We start from the raw sequence: 13,875 nt of genomic DNA on the forward strand, positions 1-13,875 counted from the left end.
TCCATAAGCTCAACAGCCCTCACTCTACGTGAGGCGGAAGCACGTGAAGAAAGTTCCACTTGGGGGGCGCCTGGGTGGCTCAGTCGGTTAAGTGTCCGACTTCGGCCCAGTTCGTGATCTCGCGGTTCGTGAGTTCGAGCCCCACGTCAGGCTCTGTGCTGACGGCTCAGAGACTGGAGCCTGCTTCGGATTCTGTGTCTCTCTGCCTCTCTCTCTCTCAAAAATAAATAAATATTAAAGAGAGAGAGAGAGAGAGAGAGAGAGAGCGCGAGCTCTACTTGGAATCTCAGCACGAGTCCATCTTCATGCTGTTCACCCTGTCTCCTCAGTCACAACATTGAAGTCCCTCTAACCATCCACCCTTCCCTCAATTTCTGCCCTAAAATCTGCCTATCCTACTACAAGCTCATTTTCACAGGGCTTAGAGGGAAGATTTTCACAAAGTTCATGTAAAAATGGCAAAGAAGTAGAAAACTCTCAAGACAGGAGGCAAATGTTAGACGTTAGCTAACGGCGGGATCCAGGTGCACTCTTGCCCAAAGTTACGGTACCTTTTCTTTCTTCACACAATTCATAATTTTGCCGAGGTCCTCAACATCAACGACAGAATTTAGACTCTGCTGGTCCTCAGTACCAGACTCTTCCTCACTGGTGCTCTCAAAGGGCTCTTCCTCCTGGAACATCAATGTTTCAGAAATACATTGTTCAAAGTAGCGAGCCTCCCAGATTGTGAGTTCATGGGACAGATCTGAGATATTTTAGGCTACGGGTTCGGCAAGTATGGCCCGCAAGCCAAATGCAGCCAGCCTCAGGCCAAATCTAAAGGCAGCCATCACTTACACGTTATCTATAGCTATGTTCTTAATACAGTGACCGGACTGACAGTTGCAACAGAAACCATGTGGCCCACAAACATGGAAATATTTATTAGCTGGCCCTTCACAGAAAAGTTTCCTGACCTCTCTTTTAGACAGAACCAACCAGGCTTAGTGAAGAACTAAAGGCAGGAATGAGGAAAAGGAAGGAATTAAGCATGACTCTTAAGTTTCTTTTTTAAGTAATTGAGACGGTGGTGCTATTTACTGAGATGAGAAAGATTTGGGGAGAAATAGACCAGAAGGGTGGAAATGAAAAGCTCCATTTTGAATTTGTAAAGTATGAGATGCCTCAGACTTCCAAGCAGAGATTTTAAAGAGGGTGCACATAAGAGAACAAAATTCAAGCAGACCTCAGGGACAAAAATATAAACTTAGGAATAACTAGCATTCAGACAGTACTTAACTGCCATGAAACTGGGTAAGATCATCCAGGAAGAAAGTATCAACAAAGAAAAGAACCTCACACCAAGCCCTGAATCGTTCCAACACGCAGAGGTTAGGTAAGGGAAGAAGATCCCAGGGGAAAAAGGAAGAAAACCACGAGAATGGTATCGTGAAAGTCAAGAGAAGAGTGATTCGAAGAAGGAGTCGCGGTATCAAACCCTACGAAGAGGCCAAGCAAATGAAGGCAGAGAAATACCCACGGGGCTTGACAACATGATGTCCTCGGACCTAGAAAGGAGCAGCCACCGTGGGGCAGAGCGCCAAAGCGGAGTGGGCGAGCGTGAACTGGGACTTCTACTCCCAGCTGCAGGGTGTGAAAGACACTGAACACCCTTCCTGTGGAAAATAACCAACACTGAGTAACAGAATATTTTAGTAGCACAATTTCAAGCGTATCACTGAGTCGACAAACATACGAGGAATTAAAAGTGGACAAGCATCAACTGAAAAGGGAATCCTAGGAGGTAAGCGAGTGATGGAGTGGAGGGTATCTGCTGAACTCCGGAGAACCTATTCTGACAGCTGGACAGGACCAGGGAAGAGGAAAGTCGAGGAAACAATACTAGGAGGAGAGTCTAACACAGAAGACCAAAGTCAAAGCTGGGACCCCACAAGGCTCCATCTCTCATGTACATGTAAACTAGAAATAAACATTCCATGCAAGAGGAGAAAGCAGAAAACATAGGCAGAGAGTTTGGGGGCAGGAGGAGGGGGGAGGCAAGAGCTAAGAATAGATACAGGGATTTTATTCAAAAATTCTAAAGTTTCTGGGAGGGGTAAAGAAGGAGAATTTTATAATAAAAACGCAGAACCAAATTAAACCAAAATTCCCAAAAGCAATACTCTAACTAGAAGACAACAAGTGTTCAATTTGGGGGCAGGGCGGGGGGGGGGGAATGACTCCCAGCTAGAACTCTATACTCAGTGAAGCATCAATCAACTATGAAGGCAAAATAAAGACATGTAGATATAAACATTCTGAAAATCTACTTCTGAAACAACCTTTCTCAGAGAACTATTAGAGAACGTGCTCCAAAAACAAGAGTTAACTAAGAAATTAGAAGATAAAGGAGATACCAGAATCAGGAAATCCAACCCAGGAAACCAGTGACAGGAAGGCTGTGCATCACAGCAGACAGAAGACACAGGACTCCACCCACACCAAGGTTGGGACTGCAGCCACGCCAAAGTGGAGGAATAAGGACTCGTGTGAGAGGCCTCCAAGAAATCAACAAAAACTACAGAACACTAAGAAATAATTTTCAGTTCCAATAGAACTTTAGAATGAATCAGTGATAATTACAGAGAAATCAAAAATGATGAAGCCATTACCTAAGGGAAATTAATGTATAAGAGTGAAAATGTGGGGCACCTGGGTGGGTCAGTAGTAGGTTAAGCCTCTGACGACGGCTCAGGTCATGATCTCATGGCTCATGAGTTCGAGCCCCACGTCAGACTCTGTGCTGACAGCTCAGAGCTTGGAGCCTGCTTTGGATTCTGTGTCTCCCTCTCTCTCTGCCCCTCCCCTGCTCACACTCTGACTCCCTCTGACTCTCTGACTCTCTCTCTCTCTCAGAAAAAAACGTTAAAAAGTTTTTTTTTTTAAAGAATGAAAATATAATAACATAATATACAGCAGAAATGTGAGCACATATACAGTCACAATAATGAAGCAACAGTCTAGCCAGAAAATGTGCTACAACTGCACAAGAAAATGAGAGGAAAAGTGACACTGCGTGTGTGTGTGTGTGTGTGTGTGTCCATGAGAGGGAGAGAGATTGTGAAATGTTTTAAAAATCAAGAAATAGCAAGAAGAGCCTATTATTTAGGAATGTAGAGGTAAAATGTCTGATGAAACAGCAAGAATTAAAAGTGACAACCCTGGGAAAATAAGAATTAGACAGAATAAGGGAAGAAAGGATAGTTTTTAATTAAAAGCCTAGAAGTACTATTTGAAGTCTTAAAAGTACAAGTGTTACTTTTGATTAAAAAAATTTTTTTACTTAAATCTGTTTACATGTTAAAAACCGGGAGTGACATCAGCAAAATAGCAGAACAGACAACTCCAAGGGCCTGTTCTCCCATAGAAACACCTAAAAACTAAGCAAATACCAATAGACTCAACTCTAATTCCCAGAGTTCTGACAAAGGCTTACAAGACCCAAGTAAACACTGAATCAGGAAAAAGGAAACCCAAAAATGACATTCAAGGAAATCTGTCACAACACTAGCTGAATACAAAGTAAAGAAACCATGTACAATAGGCAGTCTTTAAAAAGATAGTTTTTAAAGTCAATAAACAAACAATTATAACCTATAGCAAACTACAAAAATAAACCCTGAGGGGGGAAAGAATCTGGTTTCCAGGGTTAATACCTTATAATATTCAAAACTCGCAATTTTCAACACAATATTATGAAGCATGCAAAGAAATAAAAAAGTCTGGCCTACCTGCAGAAGAAATCAACCAAAACCATCCCTGACACTGGACTTCACTAAATAAACAATTTTAAGCCGATGGTCTTAAATATGCTCCAAGAGCTGAAGGAAACTAGAAGAACGATGTCGAAATACAGAACGACACAAAGACAGAAATCATAAAAAGGAAACAAAGAAATTCTTGATCTGAAAAACATAAGAACCAAACTAAAATCTCCTTACAGGGTTTCAGTAGCAGACTTGAGCCGACAGAAGAACCAGCAAACATGGACACAGATCAGTTAGAAACTGGCCAGTCTGAAAAATGAACAAGCGTACCAACACATACAAAAGTGGTTGCACAGGACTCTGCCCTAAATACCACTGGATCGTATCCTTTACAATGGTTAATGATATGTTATGTGAATTTTACCTCAATTTGTTTAAACAGTGTAAAAAAATATTAAAAGACCAACTGGTGGGAAGGGAAGCAAACATAAGCAAAAAGAATGGCTATAAAAGAGAACAGGGGCGCCTGGGTGGCTCAGTTGGTTGAGCATCTGACTTCGGCTCAGGTCATGATCTCGCAGTTGACGAGTTCGAGCCCCACGTTGGGCTCTGTGCTGACAGCTCAGAGCCTGGAACCTGCTTCAGATTCTGTGCCTCCCTCTGTCTCTCTGCCCCTCCCCTGCTCATGCTCTGTCTCCCTCTGTCTCAAAAATAAATAAACATGAAAAAAAAAAACTAAAAAAAAAAAAGAGAGAGAACAGAAAAACAAAACAGCAGCTGAAACACACAAAACAGAAACATTTGTTTTGTATTTGCTTTTCCTGTTTGTTTGAACACAGGTGATTCCAGGGCACGTTCATAAACTTATGGGAACAATCTGGCGGAATGGAAGAGACTAACAATGCAGGAAAGAGACGCAATAAACAAAGGGACAAAGTCCTTGATTCCAGCGCATGCACAGAATGGCTCTCGCAGGACTCAGACCCTCGGTCTCCTGCCACATAAGAGATGGAGAAGATGTGTGGATGGGGTTGGGGGCTACAAGAGATCTCTGGTGGCCTCCTACAAGAGCTGGAGGAAGGGGCAGAGAGAAGTCTTTTTTTAGGTTTATTTATTTACTTTTGAGAGAGAGAGACAGAGAGAGCACGCACTCTCAAGCACACCAGTAGGGAAGGGGCAGAGAGAGACAGGGAGAGAGAACTGGGGTTTTTTTAAGTTTATTTATTCACTTTGAGAGAGAGAATGAATGAACAGGAGAGGAGCAGAGAGAGGAACAGAAAATCCCAAGCAGGCTCCATACTGCAAGCCTGGAGCCCACTGTGGGGCCTGAACTCACGAATTGTGAGATGATGACATGAGCCGTAATCAAGAGTCAGACGCTTAACCCACTGAGCCACCCAGGCACCCCATGAGAGAGAGAATCTTAAGCAGGCTCCACACTGTCAGCACAGAGCCAGGTGTGGGGCTCGAACCCACAAACCGTGAGATCATGACCTGAGCCGAAATCAAGAGTGAGACGCTCACCCAACTGAGCCACCCAGGCGCCCCCAGGCATGGAGAGTATTCATCAGTCATCTTGGAGAGTGAGAAAGGGAACTCACACAAGAACGCTGGAGACTGCTGGGCAGGTCTGAGTGCATACATAGGCCTGTGGTCGTGAATCCAGGGTCAAAGAGCAAGCAACAGGCAAAGGGGAAGGCAGGTGGGAGGTTTCGACCTGGCTTGGGGTTTGGCCATTTGGGTGAGAAAAGGGAGTGGAAGGCAACGCAACTGAAGACGTTTATAAGAGAATGAGCATAAAACCTAACCTGGATAAGGGCAGAAGTGAAGAAAGCAGTTTTCACTCCCCAATGAAAAAGGCATGGGATCAAAAGAATTGTAAATTAAGTAGGACACCTGAGGCAGGTCAGAGTTCAGGTCACAGGAACATGAAATTTCAGAGATGACCATGGAAGAGGCCTAGGTGAGTGAAGAACATGGCTGCTGGGGGTATGAAGGCCAGGCAACTGGCAGGTCGGGCGGCTGGATCAATCACCTCCATGGATGGCTTTGCCCCAAAGGGTAATGACAGGAACAAGGGTGGAGAGAAAGTGAGTCAGAATGTAAAGTGGTTCCTGAATGACACAAGTGACCCAGTGCCAAAGGACAGACAGACAGCCGTGAAACAGCCTGGTGACATGAGCTTCCAAGGAACTAGGTACCTGAACCAGGAGCCAAGAGACTTGTTTAGAATGTGAGGGACAGAAGACAGGAATCTAGGATGGGACAGCCTTCCGGTCTGAGTGACTAAAGGAATCGTTCAGTAAGACAGGTCAGCAGGAGGACGTGGTTAGGGGACACGAGGATAGGAGCTCAGCTAACTTCAGGCCTCTGGCCGTGTAACTATTAACTATTAACTACCTGCTGGCCATGTAACTATTAAATAGGAGAGGTGGGAAGGCACACAGCACAAACTGGCTTCACTCTTAAGGCCGCTCTCTCTAAAACGCCACCGCGTGAGTCTCAGAGCTTCCCTCTAACTAGAAGCCAGAGAAGGCGCTTCTCCGGGCAGAGGTGAGGTTCAGCACCTCCAAACACCAGGGGAAAGCAGCAAGACAGGGACAAAGAGGCTCCGTACCGCAGATGATTCACACTGGCCTTTCTTGCAGTTGCCGCCACAGGGTTTTCTCTCTCCTTTCCGAAGTGCCTGTAGCCGGGAGATGAACTTGGTCTTCCAAACTCTGAAGTCGGCTTCAATACTGCCATGTTTGCTTTTAACCACGTCACAGTCACCCTCCCCTCTAGCCACCACACGGTGAGCACCAAGCATCCAGAGCCACTTATCGACATTCTTGCCAACCTGCAAGAAGACAGATAATCCTCGGCATCACAGGCTTGTAGACTGCTCTGCAAAAGGTCCATGATCCTCGGGGACCCCTGTCACTGGCTGCTGCTGGGAAGAGGGAGCTTAGCCGAAGGGCAGCAGGCCCTCCAGCCCCAGCCGCAACCTGAAACGCTACACTGGTTACATTCTGACAAGATTCTGCAAGAGACTTTATTTTATTATTATTTTTTCAATGTCTTGGGGCACCCGGGTGGCTCCGTCGGCTAAGCGTCTGACTTCGGGTCACGTCATGATCTCACAGTGTGTGGGTTCAAGCCCCACATGGGGCTCTGTGCTCACAGCTCAGAGCCTGGAGCCTGCTTCAGATTCTGTCTCCCTCTCTCTCTCTGCCCCTCCCCTGCTCATGTTCTGCTTCTCTCTCTCTCAAAAATAAATAAACATTTAAAAAAATTTAGAGTGCAAGTGGGGGAGGGACAAAAAGCGGGGGTACAGAGGATCCGAAGCGGGCTCCACACTGACAGCAGTGAGCCCGATGCAGAGCTCGAATTCATGAACTGCAAGATGACCCTAAGCTGAAGTCAGACGCTCGACTGACTGAGCCACCCAGGCACCTTGCAAAAGGCTTTTTTTAAACAAAGGGACAGACAAACCCTTTTATTAAGGTTAAGAGTACTACCTAAAAAAAGACTCTGAAAACTCCTATTCTAAGTCATGTTCAGAATAAAATAACTCATTAGCAAAATGAGATTCCAAATGTAGCAAAGCCCACTTTAATAAGAAAGTGCAGCCCGTTTGGCACAACTCACGGCTTTATAAATTCAGAACTTGAATGTATTGCAGTAAGAAGCAGTTAGGCTGAGGTACAGGGATTGCCAAGATGCATGGTCAAGAGCTCAAAAACTTAAGGGGCGCCTGGGTTGGTTAACCATCCTACTTTTGATTTCAGCTCCACTCGGGATCTCGCAGCTGTGTGGAGCTCCGCTCTGACAGCAAGGAGCCTGCCTGGGATTCTCTCCCTCTCTCTCTCTCTGCCCCTCCTCTGCTCGTACTCGTGGCTCTCTCCCTCTCTCTCACAAACTAAATCATTAAAAAAAAAAAGAGAGAGAGAGAGTTCAAAACTTAACAGGCTTTGTGAGTGGCAAGGCATTAAACACTTACATATCTGAATTTTACCTTTTTTTTTTTCTAATTCCTTTGAAAATACAGCCAGAAATACACATCTTGATATAACAACTGAGTGAAAACAAGCTCAAAAGAAGATCTCTACTTTCACCTCTACTCACATTCTACCAAAGACAGGTGAGCCTGGCTGGGCCCAATTTTGGGAAGAGGTACATATACAAAAAGTTCCAGTAACTGTTTAGAATCTCAAGGAATGGAGAGGCTCTCTATTTTTATTACTTAAAGTATAGAGAATAGAATGCAAAAGAAAAGGAGCCCAAGTTAATTGCATTTGGAAAAAAGATCTAGGAAAACAAAACAATGTTTTACTACATAAAAGGCAGCAAATGCTTTTCTTCTATTTCCCTTTAAAAATTAATGATTGGGGCGCCTGGGTGGCTCAGTCGGTTAAGCATCCGACTTCAGCCTCGGTCATGATCTCACCGTTCCCGAGCTGGAGCCCAAGTCCATTTCAGATTCTGTGTCTCCCCCTCTCTCTCTGCCCCTCCCTCACTCGTGCTGTCTCTATCTCTCAAAAATAAATAAGCGTTAAAAAAAATTAATCATTAAAAGACAATGAGCTCAACGGTATTCAGAGTTAGCCTGAGCCATAAAGGTTGTTCAAGTATAGAACAGGCAGCTGAGACAGTCCAAAGAACCACTGATCTTCCATCCACAAGGTCTTGCCTGGGGACAGCAGACTAGACTCAATGACCATGAATCCAGGCCACTAAGACACTAGACAACAGGAGGTATAAGCATTTTATTCAATAAAATTTACTGACCGCCTACTATGCACCAATCTTGGATACATATGTGTAACAATTCCCCATTATAATAGAGTAACACAACAAGTTTATTATTAAGTACCAAAGTTTGTGGATTATTTCACACACAAATGTGTGTATGAATTTTTTTTATTAAAAGAGAATTTATCCCTACAATTCAACATACACCTACTTTGTACCTACCTTGTTGAAGTGGTTCGCATAGGCAGAATTCCCCAGGCCAAATACAGCATATCTCATACCCTTCAGGTAAGTTTTGCCAAATCGGAAATCACTGGATGCCTCCTCTAACCATTTGCAGAACCACTCTGCACTTTCAGTGGGTCGACCATCAGTATACGTAGCAACCACGAAGGCACAAACGTTTTTACTAGTAACCTAACCAAGAAAGTAATTATTTCAGAAGAATATTCACAATATAACTTACCAGTGAAGAAAACCCCTTTTTAAAATGCTGACATCCACATTAATACTAATCTCTAAGGGCACAGGGTGCTTTCAAAATGTTACTCAGTTTCAAAAGTGGAAGAAAACAGAGCAAGAACACTTTGCACGGGGAGAAAACCCAGTCCTTTGCCCCTGCCAATACACCCCTGGTGCCCTTAACTATATATTCCATTCCAGTCTTCAGACTATAAGCTCCTATCATCTCCAACTGCCCTATTGGAAACAAAATCCAAATCAGTCAGGAAGAAAAACAGAAAGATCTCATTAAAACTATCTGAAAAATTAATGTAATCAACTTTTTAAATGTAAGGTAACTTAACACGTGGCACTATCATCTACACAGGGAAACAAAATACGCCTTCAGTCCTGCTAGCCATGGTATTCCAATCTGCTTGAATGAACCTCAAAAATTCTGAGTCATGGGGCGCCTGGGGGGCTCAGTCAGTTAAGTGGCCAACTCTTGATATCGGCCTAGGTCAAGATCTCACGGTCATGAGATCAAATGTGGAGTGTGCTTGGGATCCTCTCTCCCTTTTCTCTGCCCCTCCTTCATTCACATCCTTTCTCTCTAAATAAATAAATAAACAAACCTTTAAAAAAATGTTGTTTTTAAATTCCAAGTCATGAGATAAGTTATAAGCAATCCTTTATTAATAATTAAATCCCAGGGGCGACTGGGTGGCGCAGTCGGTTAAGCGTCCGACTTCAGCCAGCTCACGATCTCGCGGTCCGTGAGTTCGAGCCCCGCGTCAGGCTCTGGGCTGATGGCTCGGAGCCTGGAGCCTGTTTCCGATTCTGTGTCTCCCTCTCTCTCTGCCCCTCCCCCATTCATGCTCTGTCTCTCTCTGTCCCAAAAATAAATAAAAAACGTTGAAAAAAAAAAATTTAAAAAAAAAAATAAATAATTAAATCCCAATAAAATATTTTGATGGTAAAAAAAAATAATTAAATCTCAAAGTTTGCTAATAATTTTTCACAAGTAATTCTGAGCAGATTCAAGGTCACTCATCTGCACCCCACCATTCTCTTATGGGAGAAAGAAATGGACAGTTACAGCTAGGAGGCTATCGACTAAGAAAGGGGCTGGCAAACTATGTCCCATAAGCCCAGTCCAGCTCACTGCCTGTTTTTTTTAAAAACAAAGTGTTATTAGAACACAGCACACTCATTCATTTACATTGCCTATGGTTGTTTTGTGCCTCAAAGGCAGAACTGTGTGCACAGCGCCCAAATCAGATGATATTTACTATCTGGCCCCTTACAGAAGTAGTTCATTAACCCCTGCTCTATAGTTCATTAACCCCTGCTCTACGTGCTTCTCCAACTTTTCAGCTGCTTCAGAATCACCTGGAGCACCTGTAAAAATACAGTCCCCCATCCAGACTTTGATTCAGCGGGGCTGGCCTGCATTTCCATCCCAGGAGATGCTGAGAATGCTGGTTCGAGGACCATGCCTTGAGAATCGGTGCTGTAAGGCAAACTTCTCTGAGTGTAACTAGACGAGAGCAAGGGGCATTTCTCAGGTGAAGATATTAAACCCACACAGATAATTAAGTAATGCACGGAGGTCACGCAGGTAGTGAGAGACTTCTGTAAGTCCCAAACCCATCCTCTTTCTGCTACCCAAGTGGCTCCTGACCTCTCAGCAAGCTCACGCGTGGTTCACGTGCTCTGCACACTGCCATCAATCACAATCTTCCCTGGATTATGAGGTTGGTTCAGGAGGGAGGAGGGAACTTCAAGCCACCAAGCTTCCCCACCCTTACCCCCACCCCAGGAGAGGCCACATGCCAGAGGGACGGGTCCCACACCATATATTCAACACCTCTAACTGACCCTGCAAACTCAGCCAACTGAAATGCCTTAGCATGAAAACGAAATTTGTTCTGAAGATTCTATTTATCCCAGAACGCAGGAGGTCAGTTACATTTGAGGGTTTGGACTGAAGAAAAACTTAACACAATTACCAACCTCTTCTACTAGATGATCATCTGGATCGTATTCTTGGAGATTAATAACTGCCACAGGCAGACGTAGGGAGGTAACTGCTTCAGCAAGACTTGCTGCAAATCCCTAATGGGAAAAAAAAAAAAATCACATAAACTCTTCGATGAGCTAAATAAGCAAAGTACAGTCTTAATTTACCTCTGCCGGCAAGGGAATAGGCGTTTATCGTGAAAAACTTTTTGCAGTCACTGACATTTATCATCATAAACCCAAACGCTATTCTCACTTCTACCATTTTCCCAAGCATCTTTATGGAGATCAATCATTCAACTGTGCTGTTCTCACTCTGTAAGTACATATACGGGACTAAATCTAAATTGGCTTTTGACATTCTAGCTGCTTTGCCCCACTAGAATAAACATAGAGGAGGTAAGAAATCCTGAAGAGGGAAGAGAATGTGGGATGTAAGAAATCTGACATGTTTCTGGAAGATAAAAAGCAAACAGAAGCAGGTTGACAAGGAGGAGAAAGCCCTAGGGGACAGTCCATGTTCCTGACAGAACCCCAGAGGGGTTCTGGGCTCAGAGTCAGCCACTACACCAAAGCTGGGGGGACCCTGGGCAGAGAAGAGCCCATCAGTAGACAATCTGTATATGGAACAAGTGCACACAGAGCCTGGGCAACATCCACCCTTTACCCCCCAGACAAAACACCTGCTAGCTCTTCTCCAAACAAAATGAACCCAACGTTTGGGGAAAGCTCAAACCTCTAGCCAGGTGTCGGCACTCTGGAAAATGCCTTCCTATTTTTTGCTAAGTAGTCTAAGCTCCCAGGATTAAAGCCAAGCCTACCAAGCATCTATTAATTTACTGGGCATCTACTATGCCAGTCTCAGTTCTGGGAAATATTACACAACAGTGTACAAGACACACATGGTTCCTGCCTTCAGGGAGCCTGCATTCTAATGGACAGATACAGAACAAAGAAATGAGAAAACACATAGTTAATCAGAGGATGACCAGTGCTATGGAAGAAAATAAATCGGGGTAAAGGGTAAGAATACAGTATTACAGGTATGACGATAGTTGTCACTATACACAGGGAGTGTCAGAACAGGTACATAAGATAAAAATATGCATACACATATTCAGTCTTTGCCCCTAGTTCCAGGGACAAAGGTCCTAAAACCCTTGGAACTTACTGACTTTGGTATCCTAATGAAGTAACTTATGCAGGCCCCAGGTAGCTACAGGAGGGAGGCTGATCGTCACAAAACCAACAACATGATTAGAGATTTAGAACTTTCAGTACCATCGTTCCCAGTGAGTTCAATCATCAATGGCCAATGATTTGAAATGTCCATTAATACCTCTAACGGACAGATTTCAGGGAGTTTCTGGGTTGGTGAACACATTGTTACACTGAGAAGGTGGTGCACAGAGAAGGTCCAGAAGCTCTGAGCCATTCCTCTCCACCATACCTTGCCCTACCTATGCATGTCTGCCATTTGTCTGTGTCTGTCTCGTGTCCTTTACAAGAAACCAGTAAATGTAGCCAGTCAGGCAATTCCTGAGTTCTGTGAATCGTTCCGGGAAATTATCGAACCTAAGGAGGACCATGGGATCGAACTTATAGCTGTTCCAGTCACAAGCACAGGTGGCCCCTGGGACTAGTGGCCCCTGGCATCTGAAGTGGAGACAAGTCTTGTAGACTGGGCCCTTATACCTGTGGAATCTGACAAAAACTCTGGGTAGCTGGTATCAGAACTGGAGAAGTGGTCTCAAAGACAAAGATTGGAGCCAAACCTGAAGGAAATGAGAGGGCAAGCCAGGCGGCTACCCCAAACAGAGGTAACATGGAAGTGAAAAGGCCCAAAGGAGGGGGCAGGCTTGGCAAAGAGGTTGACAACACTGGGGGGGGGGGGGGGGGGGGGGAGCAAGGAAATGAGGTAAAAGAGATAATGGAAAACCAGACGTGAGGGCTTCCTGGCCACTGTGAGGGCTTTGGCATTTACTCTAAGTGAATGAGGAGGTCACTGCTGGGAATGTGGTTCCGCTTAAGTTTTCAGAGTCCCTCTGGCTGCGGAGCTGAGGGGGCCCTGAAGCCGAGGGAGGGGCCAAGCGGCACTGAACGAAGGGGACGTGACTGCAGTGATCCAGACAAAATCTGAGGGTGCCCCGAACCACAGTGCTGAGAAGTGACTGGCACCTGGATCCACTGTGGAAGTAGAACAAACAGCATTTGCTGACAAACTGCATGGGGGGAGGGGAGCAGGAAAAAGAGAGAAGCCAAAGGTTTTCTTTGAGCTAGGCAACTGGAAAGATGAAGTTGGTAAAGACTGTAAGTGAAAAAGGTCTGGACAAAAAACTTGGGAGTTCAGCTTGAACATCTGAATTCCGAGATGCCTACTAGACATCACATAAAGATCTAAGATAGGTAACTGGACATGGGAGTCTGGAGTTGAGGAGAACAGTTCAGGTGAAAACCATAAATTCAGAGGCCCTCAGCACATACAAACGAAGGCCGGCAGGTCAAATCCAGCCCTCCGTTTGGTTCTACAGGTGCAAGTTACAGGAACACAGTCATGCCACTTAATTTACGTATTGTCTGTGGCTGCATCCACGCCAAGGCAGCAGAGCTGAGCAGCTGCAACAAAGACTGTCTGGCCCACAAAAACTAAAAGCCTAAATACATACACATACATAGCGTAAAAAATAAAATGGCTTGCCCTTTACAGAAAAAGTTTGCCAAATTGTATCTAGAGGCAAGAACATAGGCTAGATAATAAGATCCCTTAGAGAGCACAGTGAGTGCAAATAGAGACAGGGTCTCAAGGACGGAGCCTTGGGACACTCCTACCTTTAGAGGTCAAGCAGAGGAGAAATTAGCAGATGATAAGTAAGGAAGACTAGCCCTGGCCAAGCAGGAGGATGACCTAGAGAAGAATGCCAAGTAAGAT

At 44.7% G+C, this 13,875-nt stretch overlaps 1 protein-coding gene across 2 annotated transcripts in view; it reads right to left on the bottom strand.

Moving 5' to 3' along the window:
* The window catches only part of LOC132689408 (S-adenosyl-L-methionine-dependent tRNA 4-demethylwyosine synthase TYW1), a 212,766-nt gene that overhangs the window by 194,113 nt on the left and 4,778 nt on the right, over window positions 1-13,875 (bottom strand). For both annotated transcript variants that reach the window (XM_078440106.1, XM_078440107.1), the window contains exons 4-7: window positions 10,941-11,042; window positions 8,706-8,900; window positions 6,367-6,588; window positions 552-674 (exon numbers count right to left, since the gene is read on the bottom strand). In XM_078440106.1, coding sequence (XP_078296232.1) covers window positions 552-674; window positions 6,367-6,588; window positions 8,706-8,900; window positions 10,941-11,042 — 642 coding nt within the window. The remainder of the gene's footprint in view (window positions 1-551; window positions 675-6,366; window positions 6,589-8,705; window positions 8,901-10,940; window positions 11,043-13,875) is intronic.

This window comes from Panthera onca, chromosome E3 (genome assembly GCF_046562875.1).
Source record: "Panthera onca isolate mPanOnc1 chromosome E3, mPanOnc1 haplotype 2, whole genome shotgun sequence".
Classification (NCBI taxonomy): Eukaryota; Metazoa; Chordata; class Mammalia; order Carnivora; family Felidae; genus Panthera; species Panthera onca.